This window comes from Anolis carolinensis, chromosome 1, assembly GCF_035594765.1.
Source record: "Anolis carolinensis isolate JA03-04 chromosome 1, rAnoCar3.1.pri, whole genome shotgun sequence".
Lineage (NCBI taxonomy): Eukaryota > Metazoa > Chordata > Lepidosauria > Squamata > Dactyloidae > Anolis > Anolis carolinensis.
Window position 1 is genome coordinate 134,757,291 of NC_085841.1, and position 16,334 is coordinate 134,773,624.

At 41.0% G+C, this 16,334-nt stretch overlaps 1 protein-coding gene across 15 annotated transcripts in view; it reads left to right on the top strand.

The window, feature by feature from the left end:
• Positions 1-16,334, top strand: part of dlgap2 (DLG associated protein 2) — a 619,373-nt gene that overhangs the window by 382,936 nt on the left and 220,103 nt on the right. For 7 of the 15 annotated variants that reach the window (XM_062969083.1, XM_062969085.1, XM_062969089.1 and 4 more), the window contains one exon: positions 14,361-14,393. The exons of the other annotated variants lie outside the window; for them this stretch is intronic. In XM_062969083.1, coding sequence (XP_062825153.1) covers positions 14,361-14,393 — 33 coding nt within the window. The remainder of the gene's footprint in view (positions 1-14,360; positions 14,394-16,334) is intronic. 15 annotated transcript variants of the gene reach the window in all.

Below are 16,334 nucleotides of genomic sequence, written 5' to 3' on the forward strand. Positions count from 1 at the left end.
TGTACAGATGTCCAAAATTAAATCAGGAAAAACAAGAACAAATTCTGGGACTTTTTAGTCTTTTCATTGGTCTCCATGCACCTTACATGGGGACTATTATTCCAATTTTGTGGATCCCACTCTACCATCTGAATGATTACATTTGTTTCCTCTTTTTGAAATTTCATTCAATATGTAAAGATTTTAAATTGGACCTGACAGCAACATTGTGGGACACATTTTTTACTCCTCCCCATAAGCCTGATTGAAAAGCAGGGAGAACTTTGCCCAAGCTATTATTTTTATTTCAAAATATCCCAATCATAAGAAATACACAAAAATTTAAAAATTGGAATAAAGATCTCAGTAAATTTATTTGGATGGGTAAGAAACCCAGAAGTAAAAGAATTTACATGACGGACGATAAAAAAAGGGGGAGGATTAGGCCTTCCAGACCTTCAACTCTACCATGATGCATGTGGTCTCTTATGGGTAAAAGACTGGGCCACCCTTCAAAAAACAAAATTATAACAATAGAAGGAATTGACTTGAGGGCAGGTTGGCATGCATATCTTTGAAATGGCAAGAAAGCAAATGAAAAAAATTTTGGTAACCATTTTATTCAGTCCTCACTTATAAAAATTTGGGAGAAATATAAAAGGAAATTATATTTGAAAACCCCATTATGGGTATCCCCATTAGAGGCATGCCAGCGAAGAGAAACAGGAGGAGAAATTTGGCCTAGATATAAAGACATTTTAACTAAAAAAAACGAGACCCACATTCTGAAAAGTCAGGAAGTAATTACCCAAATATTCCATAATGTTGGATGGTTCCAATACTTACAGTTAAAGAGTACTACAATAAAGATAAGAAATTGGGATTTGAAGAGAAAGAAAACTAATGGGACAAAATAATGAAAGTGGAAAAAAACAAATATCTATAATTTATGCGAAATTAATTGAATGGGAGACAGAGACAGAATTAATAAAGGAAGGTATGGTGAAATGGGCTAAAAATCTAGGCAAACATATTTATCTAGAAGAATGGGAAAAAGCTTGGAACGTCAGGTTAAAATTTACTTACGCAATAGAAATGAAAGAATTGGCTCAAAATGTTTTACCAGTGGTATTTGACCCCCCAAAACTTTCAAATTTCAATTAAAAAATCTCAAACAAGTGTTGGAAATGTGATGACCAAGTGGGAACTTTTTTCCACTGTTGGTGGACCTGTAAGAATGCAAAGAATTATTGGAAAGAAATCCACCAAAAAATTCAAAAGATGTTGCAAATTAAAATAAATCTGGATCCAAAATATTTCCTCTTAGGGATGCTTAACATTGAAAAAGATAAAGATAAAGAAATTCTTTTTAATTACCTTACTACGGCAGCAAGAATGACATATGCTAAATATTGGAAAAAGAAAGAAACTGCCGAGATAAACTGCTGGATAAATAAGGTGTTGGAAATAATGAATATGGACAAGTTGACGTATTTATTAAAAAAATAATTATGGTAGACCTAAAAAACAAACCAACTGGGATTTGACAAAAAATTACTTGAAAGAAGAACAAATGAAGGTGTTAATTTAAGCATAAGACTGGTTATTATAGTTTGAGTGTAAGAAGATACCGACACTAGAGAGAAAGAGATAAGAAAAAGACAATCAAAAACTCACTAAAGTAACTGTGTAAAAGATGGAAGTCAATGTATGTACATATTTATTCTATTTTATTTTATATTATTTTTTGTTATTATTTTTATTATTTTTTTCCTTTCTCTCTCTAAACACTCATTCTTTCTTTTATTATTCCCACCTTTCTTTTCTATAAATACCTTTATTCCCACACTTTCGCTGTACATATCACTTGAAAATAAAAATTAAAATTAAAAAAGAAAAGTATGGAGAACTTCTATACAGGGCTTGAGAATGATAAGTTTTCATTTATTGGTAGCTAGAGGTGTGCACAGTATTTGTTCCATTTGTTTCATTCGAGTATTCGTTTCGTACCATCCATTTGGATGGCATGAAATGAAAGAGCCCATTTTCAGATGAAACAAAAAGGTGAAAGAAACGAGAAAGTTGCATGGTTTCTGTTTCTTTGTTTGTTTTTTGGTCCACGTGGCTTTCCTCACACGGCCCAGGGAGTTCTTCCGCATGCCTCAGAAGAGGAGGAGGTGATCTTTGGGGCTTTTGGCCAATCAGAGGCCAAGGAAACTGTGACGTTGCCAGGGTATTTAATGGGGTGACAACCCCCAAGCACCCATTGTGGGCACATTCTTTGCTGGTGCTGGCTGGCTGCCTGGCTTGCTGCTATTCATTCAGCTCACTCAGTCTTTCTGTGCTAGTGTGCTGCCTTGTTGCCTGTTGCCTTTCTTCCTTGCCTTGCTGCCAGGGGAAAGAGATTTGTTTGTATTTATTTTTTCCCCAAGCTTAGCTGCTTGGCTTCTATTTTTATTCTTTCTTTGAAGGGAAGGGGACTGGGATTTTTGAGGTGGGTTTGGCTGGGGAGTGCACACGGGGCTTTGGGGGTGGGGGGAAGAAGGGGATCTCTTTTTCTATTTGCTGTACTGTAATATTTTTAAATCTTTAAATCTTTTATTCTTAATTCTTTGTTTAAAAAACCCTTTTTTCCTCCCCCTGGGTAGTGTTGGGTTTGTTTGTTTTGTTTTTTTTAAAAATATATTTTTCAACACAAAGACATTTTCAGGCTTCTACCTTCTCTGTTTAGAAAACTTTTTAAAAGTTGGTGGGCTAAAAGGGGTCGATATGCCCTCCATGTATGGCAATTTTCACTTCTCTAGCCCTAAAACTGAGGGGAGGGCGAGACTTGGAAGCCTTCCCATTGCCACCAATGGTCCAAAAATTTTTGATCTTTCAGACACAGGACAAAATTCCCATTTGGATAGGCGTCCTGTTTTCAAAAGCAGCAAATGAAAACGAAGCTAAACAAATGAAACAAAACAAAACAAGATAGCTATTCCATACAAATGCACAAGACTATTGGTAACAGTTTGATGATTCTCTCTCTCTCTCTCTCTCTCTCTCTCTCTCTCTCTCTCTCTCTATATATATATATATATATATATATATATATATATATATGAGATTAGGTGCAATATGCATTAGTGCAGCCACAATTTATACTTCCAATTGACCACCCATCAGAACAATAGGGTTTATGTGGTATATTCTGCTATCAATATATACATATAATTATAATTTGACATTATGAGGGAGATTGATTGACTTATTTTGCACTTTATTAAATCATTTTGAAAGCAATGATGCTACAATAGTATGGGCAGAAGAGAAAGCATTGCCTCTAGTCTCAAAATTATGCCAAAACGGCATTATCCATATTCTCCAGAAAGTAAAATAGAAGGCTTCCTCAGGAGAACCTTACATAGCACTGTGAAATGACACTGTGCAAAGGTTATAAAATACAGTTTTTGGATCAGTTATTATTGCATGAGATGTTAAAACTAAGGCTACAAATGTCACAGCTACAGCAAGATGAATAGGTTTTGGACATGGGAAGCTCTCTTGCTGTTGTTTGCTATCTCCTTCTGTTTCACCCCACATTGTCCTGTGAATCAGATTCTGCATGCTAGGAACATAATGTGCATGGCTTAACCAGAGTCCGGTGTTCAGCAAAATGAATTGCAGAGACTTGAATCCACCTTGATTTGCTTTGCTTAGCTGAAAATCAGCTCTACAAATGCAAAGCTTTTGGTTAACAATTAAGAATATTGCTCTTCTCCTGGCCTTCAGCTCTCAGGAGAGGCTGCTTGAATCCCTAAAGCAAGCGTGCACAACGTATAGTCACAGCAAAGGTTTCATTCTGTTGTTAACTATGGTAATTGCATTCATTGAAGTCTAGCTGAGAATTGTGTCAGGATATATTTATCTTTATTTAAGTAAGGAGTATAGAGCTTTCCTTTGCCCTCCTCATGTGGTGTCAAAGAGCCTTCTTTTGTGTATGAAAATAAAATGTGGAAGGAGCATAATTTGTGGATTCAATATGCTGCTCAGCTTCTGCGGCTTGTTTGAACTAGCTAAGATCAGTGAAATAAGAGTTGCTGTAAAACGGACCACTATCTTCCTTCTGTTACTACCCTTGTTTGGGCTCTAGTTACAAGGAGACAACATGGTTGCCAGGATAAAAACTAGAAAAAAACACAAGCATCTTTAAAGATTGCGTAGAAGAGGTAATTTCAGCTGTTGTGCTTGTCATATGAGCAACATGCTCTGAAATTCTCACTTGTATACAAGCATTAAAGGTACAAGAGCCCTTTCACTGTGCAACACTAATTCAAAGTAATTATACAAGATGTTCAGCAAGCTAGCAGGACTTCCTCTTGACATCAGCCTCATTACAACGTGAGCAAAGTACAAAGTGTTGCATTTGACCTTTAAAGCCCTACGTGGTTTGGGTCCAGGTTACCGACAGGATCGCCTTCTCCTGTACAATCCGCCCTTTAGGACACTGAGGTCCTCTGGGAGGTGGTTACTCCAATCATCCAGAACCCAAGTAGTGACCATCACCCAGAGGTCCTTTTCATTGGCCACCCCAATGAACTGAGGAATGGCCTGTCAAAAGAGCTCTGACAGGTAAACAAGCTATCTCTTCTGACAGGCCTCCCCAGTCAGTTTTAACTATGAAATTTAAAATTATATTATATGTTGATTATGTTTTAATTTTATATTGCATTTGTAATTCATGTATGTTTTCGTATATGCTTTTATAGTTGTATTTTAACAATATTATGTGTTTTTATCTTACTATGTTGTGCCTCGCCTTGAGTCAAAAGAAGAGGTGGGAAATAAATTTAAAAAGTAGTAGTAGCAGTAGTATTAGTACAGGTTGAATTTATTTTATCTGGAATGGTTGGAACCAGAAGTATTTTGAGTTTCAGACTTTGGAAGGAGACTTTGCAACACCTGCATTTGCATATACCAACACCATCAGATATCTTAGAGATGAGATACAAGTCAAACCACAAGTCAACTTACACACATACCATGAAATTAATTTTATGCACAATATTTTGAATATTTTTGTGCCTGAAGCAAAGTTTGAGTGCACTGAATCATAGCAAGCACTGACCTAGCCAGCCATATAAAAAAAATTGGATTGAGGAGGCCTCTTCCAGACAGCTGAATAAAATCCCACATTTTCTGCTTTGAACTGGGATATATGGCAGTGTGGACTCAGTTAACCAAGTTCAAAGCAGATATTGTGGGATTTTCTGCCTTGATATTCTGGATTATATGGCTGTGTGGAAGGACCTGGAATATTTTAGATGATTGACCTGTACTCAATAAATTAAATGTTTCACCTATGGCTTTTTCAGTCTCTACATGTAAAACAGAGGAGCCCTGGTTGCAAAGTGCGTTAAAGCATTGAGCTAGAGACCGAAAAGTCCCTGGTTCAAACCCCGGGAGCAGCATGAGCGGCCGCTGTTAGCTCCAACTCCTGCCAACCTAGCAGTTCAAAAACATGCAAATGTGAGTAGATCAATAGGTACCGCTCTGGCGGGAAGGCAACGGCGCTCCATGCAGTCATGCTGGCCACATGACCTTGGAGGTGTCTACGGACAACGCCGGCTCTTCGGCTTAGAAATGGAGATGAGCACCAACCCCCCGAGTCAGACATGACTGGACTTAACGTCAGGGGAAACCTTTACCTTTACCTACATGTAAAACAATTTCCTTTTTACTTCTTTTCTTCATCTCACAGAGGTACTTTGTTCATGATTACAGTATGGAAGGAGCTGTTTTAAGTCTGGGGTAAAACATAGCACAAATCAACCAAGCCCTCCCTATTAAAATCATCACCATAATCAATAAACAAAATACAAACTTTTATTTTGTTTATTGATTATGGTGATGATTCTAATAGGGAGGGCTTGCTTCATTTGTTTTTAATTTGCCTTGAGTAATGTTTGTGAGCCGCATTGATTGCTATTTTTGGAGTGGAAGCATGTAGCAAATTAAATGAATGCATAAAATTTACTCATTTGGGATTCTAGGCAGCTAGGTTGGCATTAAAATTAGAGCTCTGGCTTCAGTGGATGTAAGGTTGAAACATGAGTGTGAATCCTGCATGGATGGTAACATAGTTTAAATGAGACTACCTGAAACTGACAAAGTGTGGCAACAGTGGCCTATTGTGCATGATGCCTGCTTTGACACAATTGCCATGTTTAAATTTTTGAAAGACTGTCAAAAGGAAGAGGGAGTAGGATTGTTTTCTGCTGCCCTGGGAACTAGGACTTGGAGCAATGGGTTCAAATTACAGGAAAGAAGATTCCACCTGAACATTAGGAAGAACTTATTGACTGTACGGGTTGTTCAATAGTTGAACTCTCTGCTTTGGAGTGTGGCAGAAGCACCTTCCTTTGAGGCTTTTAAACAGAAGCTGGATGGCCATTTTTTTGGGGGGGTGGTAGTGCTTAGATTGTGCTTTTCCTGCAGAGCAGGGGGTTGGAATAGATGGCCCATATGATCTCTTCCAACTCTATAATTCTATGTGATGAAATACGGTTATTGGTCACAACATGATTGTTTTTATTCTCCATCATTTTCATTGCTATGTTTCCTGATTGTTTTCGGGAAGAAGAGAAACATCTTTGATTTGTAAGTCTGAAGGTTCAGAAGCATTCTTATTTGGAAAAACTTGAGCATACAAGCAAGAATGGGTTTGTCACAGAGAGTACCAATTGCCCTTAAATTTTTCTTTGACTTATTTTTCATAATGTGATCACAATATTTATATGTATGGCTCTCTTTTCTATAACTTGGCTTTTGCTCTTTAAGAAAATGCTACTTCTTTGTTTAAGATATTTATATCCCGCCCTTCCAAAAGAAAAAAAATACACAAGCAAACAAACAATACATTTTTAAGGTTAACATTACTATTAAAATTAAAGGCACATTTTAAAAAAAGAGATTGTTTCTACAACTTTGTGAGTTTCACGCTGAGACAGACTGTGTCTTTTCTCATGTCTGATTATTGTACAAAGCAGCAATAAATTGGTCTCTCAAGGCATCATTTAACATTCGACCAAATTGACAGTATTTTGACACCTTCTTGAGTCTCACAAACTGTACAATTGATTCTCCACTTCTCTGACATGGTGCAGGGAACTAAGAACATTTGGCAAACATCGATGGATTAGAAGATAAATTATGTTGCAGAGTTCTTGGGCTATGAGAATATGTAGGTTTTTTGTTGCCTCTATTCATCTCTTTTAGTTAATTAAAGCTCCTTCTATTACAGAGCCACCACACACAAATATTTCTTCCAAGGGTACTGTATTTATTACAATGCATATTTATTGTACTTTCCAATACTGTGGATTTTATAGAAATGTGGATAAAATTATTTTGAGAGATTTAAAGATTTCATCTGAATCTATCTCCCATTCAAAAAACTAAAGGCTAATCTTATGGAGGCTTGCACATGTGATGAGCTTTTTAAAGTTACTGTGCAAAAATAAAGCTAGTTATGGTTTGCGTCTCTAGTTTTAAATCTTTCCTAAAATTAAATAATATTGATGTCTATTTAATGGCCCATTTGTTGCTTACTCTGCATTATAGCCACCTGTAATGAAGTGTGATTTTTTTTAGTTTACAGATGCCATTTTTAATTGTGTTTTTAAAGGGTCAATATTTCAGTTACTCTGCACTCATGAGTTGGTTGCCATGGAGAAGTGGGTGGAGCCAACTGTCGTTCTGCTGGAGAAGTGCAGGTTTGAAAACTTAGCCGTTAGTCTGTGCCCTGAGGAGGTAGAGTTAAGACTGATCCTCAGTTGAAGGGATCAGGGAGGCTCAAATGTTTGATTTTGAGTCAGTTTAAAATAAGTTTGGTGACTTATTTTAAGTTAGTCTGTGCCCTGCTGAGGTACAGTTAGGACTGATCCTCAGTTGGAGGATCAGGAGACTCAAGTGCTTATTTGAGTCAGTTTAAAATAAGTTTGGTGACTTATTTTAAGGTAGTCTGTTTCCAGATAAGGAACAGATAGTCTGTGATTGAAATTCACAGGGTGACTGCAGTTTAAGACAGTGGAGAAAGAACTGATGTTAAGAATTTTGAAATACCTCAATATAGCTTTGCAGCTGTTAATCCAAGTGCCTCTAAAGAGAAGTTACTGTAACCATTAAGCTTGTGACTGAATAAACATGTTATTTTTCTTTCAAACATCTAAGCTTCTGTCATCTATATTACCATCTAAAGCAAACAAGGAGAAAGGAAGAAAAACTAAAACTTTAAAAAGTCTCCTCTCTAAGTAGCTAGTGGCTATATCTTCCAACAGTGGTGGCAAGAGTTGATAATCCCCTTAACATCTGGTGGCCGCATTATAAACATCCTTACCTCTGGTGGCAGCTTTTAAATAAAACATCTTTAATAACTCTTGGCAGCGGATATAAAATATATAAAGTATAATAATATAAATATAATTAATAACAACCTCCACCTCCACATCTCCACAATTGGTGTCAGTGGTGGGATTAGAAAAGATTCTCCCCTGCCTGACATATCCTCACCACCCATCCTCTGAAAGCCTCAAAGGCAGAGAGTTCCCCTGCTAAACAGCTCTTACAGTCAAGGAGGTTCTTCAGGTGGAATTTCCTTTCCTGCAATTTCAACCCATTGCTCCTAGGACCTTATCAGATGAGCAGCAGAAAAGTGTGGGACAGCGGATGGAACCACCATGCTCTGTTCCCTCCCATCAGGATCTGTGTTCTTTCTTCCCATGTCACTTCTCTGTCTGTCCCCCATTCCTCTTCCCTTCCTCAATGAGGAGTCAGGTAAACAGCCAACACCTCTAAACCAGGTTTCCCTTCCACAATGGAGCCACATGGAGTCCTGCTGGAAGTAGCCCTGCATCATGTGATAGGCTCATCACAAGGGTATTATATTTACTACAAGGCAAATTTATTACATGATGCAAGGCTACTTCCGGGCTCAATGGAACTCGGTTCTGGCAGCAGAGAGAAGCATCTGATAAAGTCCCTAGTCTCCAGGGCAGCAGAAAAGAAGCCTGCTCCCTCTCCTTTTCCTTGTGACATCCTTTCAATATTTAAACATGGCTATCATGTCTCCTCTCAACCTCTAAACCTCCTCTTCTACCGGTTAAACATACCCAGCTCTTTAAGCTGATCTTCATAAGCCATGGTCTCCAGGTCTTTGATCATTTTAGTCACCCTCCTCTGGACACATTCCAGCTTGTCAATATCCCTCTTGAATTGTGGGGCCCAGAACTGGGCAAAGTATTCCAGGTGAGGTCTAACCAAAGCAGAATAGAGAGGCACCATTATTTCCCTTGATCTAAACACTATACTCCTTTTGATGAAGCCCAAAATCCCACTTGCTTTTTCAGCTGATGCATCACATTGTTGGCTCATGTTCAACTTGTTTTCTAAGACGCCTAGATCCCTTTCTCGTGCACTGTTGTTGAGCCAAGCATCACCCATCCTGTATCTGTGCATTACATTGTTTCTGCCTAAGTTAAGTATCCTACATTTATCTTTGTTGAAATTCATTTTGTTAGTTTTGGCCCAGCTCTCTAATCTGTCAAGGTCATTTCTAATCCTTTCTTCTTGAGTATTAGTTATCCCTCCCAATTTTGTGTCACGTGCAAACTTGATAAGCATGCCCTTTAAACCTTCATCTCATACCCAAGAAACCCCTGTGAAATTTATGGGATCGTGATAAGTCAAGACTTGGGGCTCTTCCAGACAAACCCTATGTCCCAGGATCTGATCCCAGGTTTTCTGCTTTAAACCAGCTTGTATGAGTCCACACTGCCAGATAATCTGGGATAAACAGAAAACCTGGGATTAGATCTTGGGATAAAGGGCCTGTCTGGAAGGGTCCTTGAAGGCACACATACATATAAGGTAAAGGTAAAGGTTTTCCCCTGACGTTAAGTCCAGTCGTGACGAAGAGCCGGCGTTGTCCGTAGACACTTCCAAGGTCATGTGGCCGGCATGACTGCATGGAGTGCATTATATTATGTAAAGCTCAGAATCTTTGATGCATTAAAATTCTTCTCAGGGGGAAGAAGGCTTTCATGGAGGTGGCCCCATTGAGGTGATATGGGGGAGGAGAAAGCACGGTCACTATCGACCCGGGGAGAAGCGCAACAGAGTTTTTGCGACCCTGGAGAGGTCTAGGTGCGGTAGTCTTCAGGACAGACCCCCCAACCTCAAGGTCCTGCTTTTGAACGCCAGATCCGTCAACGGTAAAACAGCTATCATCCAGGATTTGGTCCTGGATGAGGGGGCGGATCTGGCATGCATCACCGAGACGTGGCTGGATGAGCTGGGAGGTGTGAATCTCACCCAGCTGTGTCCTCCAGGTTTCGGGGTGCATCAACAGGCCAGGGTTGGGGGGCGGGGAGGAGGAGCTGCGGTGATCTTTAGGCAGTCCATCGCCCTGATCAGATGCGCCGTTCCGCAATCTCCGAGGTTCGAGTGTGTTTTCCTGAAGGTGGGAGCCCGAGACAGCTTGGGGATTCTGCTGGTGTACCGTCCACCCCGCGACCCAGCAGTCTCTCTGTCTGAGCTAGCAGAAGTGGTCTCCAATGCGGCTCTTGTCTCCCAACAACTGATAGTGCTGGGAGACTTTAACATTCATGCTGAGACCACATTGACAGGAGCAGCTCAGGATTTCATGGCTGCCATGACAACCATGGGGCTGTCTCAAATTATATCTGGGCCCACACATCAGGCAGGACACACCTTGGACCTTGTTTTTGTTGTGGACGGTGGGACAGTCAGAGTGGAAGAGCAAAATATTCTTCCATTGTCATGGTCTGACCATCATCTGATCTGTTTAAGTATCGCCGTTTCTTCTAACCTCCGCAGGGGTGGTGGACCCATTAAGATGGTCCGCCCCAGGAGACTGATGGATCCGGATGGACTTCTGAGGTCTCTTGGGGATCTTCCTGTCTTGGAGACTGGTGATCCTGTCGATGCCCTGGCTGATCGCTATAACAGGGAGTTGGCAAGGGCACTGGACACGATCGCTCCCGAACGTCCCCTCTCGCTACGTAGAGCCACGTCGACTCCTTGGTTCACTGAGGAGCTGGCCGTGATGAAGCGTGAGCGGAGGGGACTAGAGTGCATCTGGAGGAAATCTCGGGATGTGTCTGACCAAGCACGGGCTAAAGCCGCTATTAGGGCTTACTCCGTGGCTTTGCGAGCAGCCAGGAAAGCTTTCACGACTGCCCGCATAGCGTCTGCGGCCAATAGGCCATCGGAGTTGTTCCGAGTTGTTGGGGAGCTCCTACGGCCTCCTGAGGCACAGGGGCTTCCCGATGACTCGGCAACTAGGTGCAGCGATTTCGCTCACCATTTTGCAGGCAAAGTTGCTCAGATACGCCTTGAGCTAGACTCCAGTTTAATTGTAGTTCCAGAGGAGGTAACCGAGGTACCTGTCTGTTCGATCTTATGGGATTCTTTCCGGCTTGTTCTTCCTGATGACGTGGAGGGGATTCTCGGGTCTGTGAGGGCGACCACCTGCGCTCTGGATCCTTGCCCCTCCTGGTTGGTCAAGCTGGCCAAAGAGGGGTTGTTGGATTGGTTTGTGGCTATAATAAATGCCTCCCTGGGTCAGGGGTCAGTTCCATCCTGCTTCAAGCAGGCAGTAGTAAAACCGCTACTAAAAAAAGACCTCGTTAGACCCATCTGTATGTAACAACTACAGACCAATCTCCAACCTCCCATTTTTGGGCAAGGTGCTGGAGCGGGTGGTTGCCAAGCAGCTCCAGGAGTTTCTCGATGACACTGATTTTCTGGACTGCTCGCAGTCTGGCTTCAGGCCTGGACACAGTACCGAGACGGCTTTGGTCGCCTTGGTGGATGACCTCCGCAGAGAGCTGGACTGGGGGAGTGTGACCCTGCTGGTTCTCTTGGACATCTCAGCGGCTTTCGATACCATCTACCATGGTATCCTTCTGGGGAGGCTCTCTGGGATGGGGCTTGGTGGCACTGTGCTGCAGTGGCTCCGGTCCTTCTTGGGGGGTCGTTCCCAGATGGTGAAGCTGGGGGACTCCTGCTCGGACCCCTGGCCATTGACCTGTGGGGTCCCGCAGGGGTCTATTCTATCCCCCATGCTATTCAACATCTACATGAAACCGCTGGGAGAGGTCATCCGGAGTTTTGGAGGGCGTTGCCATCTCTACGCAGATGACACGCAAATCCACTACTCCTTTCCATCTGAATCCAAGGAAGCCCCTTGGATGCTGAACCAGTGCTTGGCCGCTGTGGCGGACTGGATGAGGAGGAACAAGCTGAGGATCAATCCTGACAAGACAGAGGCCCTCCTGGTCAGTCGCGCGTCGGATCGGGGTATTGGGTGGCAACCTGTCCTGGACGGGGTTGCACTCCCCCTGAAATCACAGGTCCGCAGTTTGGGGGTCCTTCTGGACTCAGCGCTGACGCTTGAGGCTCAGGTGTCGGCGGTGGCCGGGAGGGCCTTCGCACAACTCAAACTTGTGCGCCAACTGCGACCATACCTCGTGAAGTCTGACTTGACCACGGTGGTGCATGCCTTAGTTACCTCTAGACTGGACTACTGTAATGCGCTCTACGTGGGGCTTCCCTTGAAGACGGCCCGGAAACTACAATTGGTTCAGCGCTCGGCGGCCAGATTAATTACAGGGGCGAGCTACAGGGAGAGATCTACTCCCCTGTTCAAGGAGCTCCACTGGCTGCCGTTCACCTTCCGGTCCCAATTCAAGGTGAATACCATCATTTATAAGGCCCTAAACGGTTTGGGACCCACCTACCTTCGTGACCGTATCTCCTATTATAAACCTATTCGATCCCTCCGCTCATCCGGGGAGGCCCTTCTTTCGCCACTGCCTCTATCCCAGGCCCGTCTAGTGGGAACGAGAGAGAGGGCCTTTTCTGCTGTGGCCCCCTGACTGTGGAATTCATTGCCCTCTGAGATCAGGCAAGCCCCCACCTTATCGGCTTTTAAGAAAGATCTAAAAACATGGCTTTTTCGATGTGCCTTCGGGGAGTAATTGTTTTATACCTCTTGATTACCCCCCTTGGATTCTATCCTTTGGACTGTTTGGATTGTTCCACCTTATACCCCTGTTCTCTTTATTTATATGCCTCTCTCTCCCGAGTTTTTAATTAAATGTTCATGTGGCCCGCCCTGTCTGCTCTGATTGTGTTGTAATGTATATGATTATTTTTGTACTATTATATTGTGTTATGATATATTGTTTTATTTTGTGATATTGTATGGTGTCTGGGCATGGCCCCATGTAAGCCGACCCGAGTCCCCATTGGGGAGATGGTGGCGGGTTATAAATAAAGTTTTATTATATTATTATTATTCTCTTCCTCATCTTGGAGTGCATGCTTTTCTGAAATAGCCAAATAAAATATGCCTGATGTAGCATTTGATCATGTTTAAAACTGGGATATTTCCGAATGTGGCTATAATGAAAATGTATAATCAGGACACAAACTATTCTGCTCTGCTCCATGATTATTGTACATCTATATCAGGGAGAGGCATAATACCCATAGTCCACACTTGGGCTGCAAAGGTTTCAATGCCCGCTAAACTAGCCAAAGGATAGAGACTCTAGATTGATTTAAATTATCCTAACCACGTTATCTCCACTAAAAAATATAAATATTCACTGTATTTTTCTTACAATGGTCTAGTGGCAGTCTTAACTATGTATCAATTTAAATCGATGTACATGTATAAAGGAGTAATTCTCAACCTTCTTTGAAAGAAAGGCAGCTGTAAAACACACAACACATCTGGCTCTTCATCACAAAGAAAGAGAAAGAGGTCTCGATAAGACAAATATTATTGTAGCAAAGAGGCATACTAGCAAAAAAAGGTATCTCCTGCCCCCTGCAGAAATCTGAAACATTGATTATTCTTCAAAAGAAGTAGTATTTATCTAGCTTATTTTTCTGAATAAGGAGCCAGCCCAGAAAACAAACACTTTGAGATTATTTCTAAATAGCTTCACAGTGCCACTTTTGATTCTTGTTAAGAGAAGACAATAATAATAATAATAATAATAATAATAATAATAATAATAATAATAATATCTATACTGATTTGAATAATTGTGACCTAACCCAATGGGTTTTTAGGGGGGAAAATGAATGAGGCAGGGGTTATAAGGCATTTTTGAGGTGTTAACCGTGATTACTGTAAATTATTAAAAGTTTTATCTGAAGTAATTGGTAACTTTCTGATCATTAATCCAGCAAACTGCTTAATTCCTAAATTATTTTTGTCATGGCAAGAATGGAAGTTTTGATTGGGTTTAATCTAATACGTAACATATATGTGTTTTGTTTTTGTTTTACTTCTTTAATTTCAGGTTTGGATTCACTAACAGGGCATGCATTCTCAGGTAAAACTACAGTTAGACTGAAATTATGTTCTACGTACGTCTTACACGGTGCTTGCCAGTTTACATTTGTGTGTCCCAATGCTTGTGCTGAAGCATGAATGTCATATCACCTATGAAACATGCTTGAAAGCCAGTTTTAACAAACAGGTTTTTTTTAAAAAAAAATCTATATAGCAGCTTTAAAAAGAAAATGAAATATTTGATACTGCAAAACTAAATTCAATTTGGAATTATGGAAGATAAGTTTGATATTTGCTTGCTATGTGTTAAAAGGGAATGGATGTGTTTTTACATATGCACACGTATGTAGAAAGAAATTGGATTCATATATAACTCTATAATAGCCAAGATAATATCTAAGTATATTTAGCATAGACCTTAATTTCCCAGTATTTTCCACACAATATATAAAGGAACCATCCATTTCTTTTAAACTGAATCTTACACAGATGTCTTATCACTCACCTGAATCCTTGGGCACTGAACTGTTGTGGATAAAATCAACAGGAATGATACACAGCTGCATCATCATCCACTGTCTTTAGAAATTAGATGAAACCTTGGAATGCTTTGAAAGGTGGGACCTAATAATGTGAGTGTATACTGCTCTAATACCCATGGCAGCTATTGGTTTTCATCTTAGGGTCCTTCCTGATAGGACTAAATCCTGAAAGGAGCTGGAATTTTAATTCCCTGTTCCTCTTTGGGTTTAGGCCAGACAGTGGGCCCAAATCCCACACTTTTAGTGTGGAAAGTGGCTAGATCCCCCTCTCATGCATTGGAGGCAGGCCTGTCCAGTATATTTAGGGGCTGGCAGGGGAGGGTGGCAGTGCCATCCCAGTTCTTCAGGCTCCTATTGTCCAAAAAAATGGAATGGCATTGGGGACTGACCCTCGTGATCGTGGAAGACCTGCAAAGGTCAGAATCGTGGAAGACCGGAGTAATCCTGTAAATCCAGGTTTATTCTGGTTAATCTAGATTAGATTGAGATGTTGTTTGGATGCCTCAGGCTCATCTGGAACCCCTCACGGGTTTTGGCCCTGTCTGAAAGGGCCTTCAGAGAACTGCTCTTAAGTTTTCTCTCAACTTTAAAGGATTTATTCAAAGCACTAGACTTTGTATGAAAATGGGTTCAGCACTGATAACTCTTTCAAAACCATAGGAGATTTATCATCACACTGAAATTTCCAGTATTTAAAAGTGTGGATTCCACTTTCAAGTGAAATATGAGATAGGCACTTCTCAAAATGGGATGATCATACTCTGCTGCTACCTGGCCTTCTATGACGATTCCTACTGCATCCTCAATCCAAAAGAAGAAAAACCTGGTCTACAGGGAACTTTAAGAGCACCAGGAAAGGCCCTTTATCACCCAAGAGATGTACCATAAGCACTCTCTGCTGCAGTAGTGAACATGTTAAATCCTTCTTTTCCAATGAAAGCCCTTCCCTGAAGCAGGCCTGCAAAGTTGTGCCTTTGTACTTTTTAAGCATCTCTGTGAACCCTCTGGAATTTAACATGAACACATGAAAGTGTCTAGGGGTCAGCAAGGCATATGGGATTTAAAAAATGAGGGGAAATCAACCACTAGATATAATTATAGATTGTGTGTGTATTTGTCTGCATATACACACACACATTTACTAGTCATTTCCACATTGGAAGAATTTTATGCAACATTCTAAAGCTAAACAAAACTAAGACCAAGCCCTAGTCTTTTCATTCTGGTTCTAGGGTTAACATTTCTATAATTAGCACTTTAAAAAAATTAAATGTTTTCATTGATTCTTTGCATTCTTGCCTATGATATAGAGACATGTTGTTAATGGTAGGGAGCTATATGTACTTACATAAAATGGAGATCATTAAGAAGAAAGGCCAGAGCAGTTGAACGACATGCCAATGCCTTGTTCGGATGTCCAGATTCCTCTAGGAATTGTG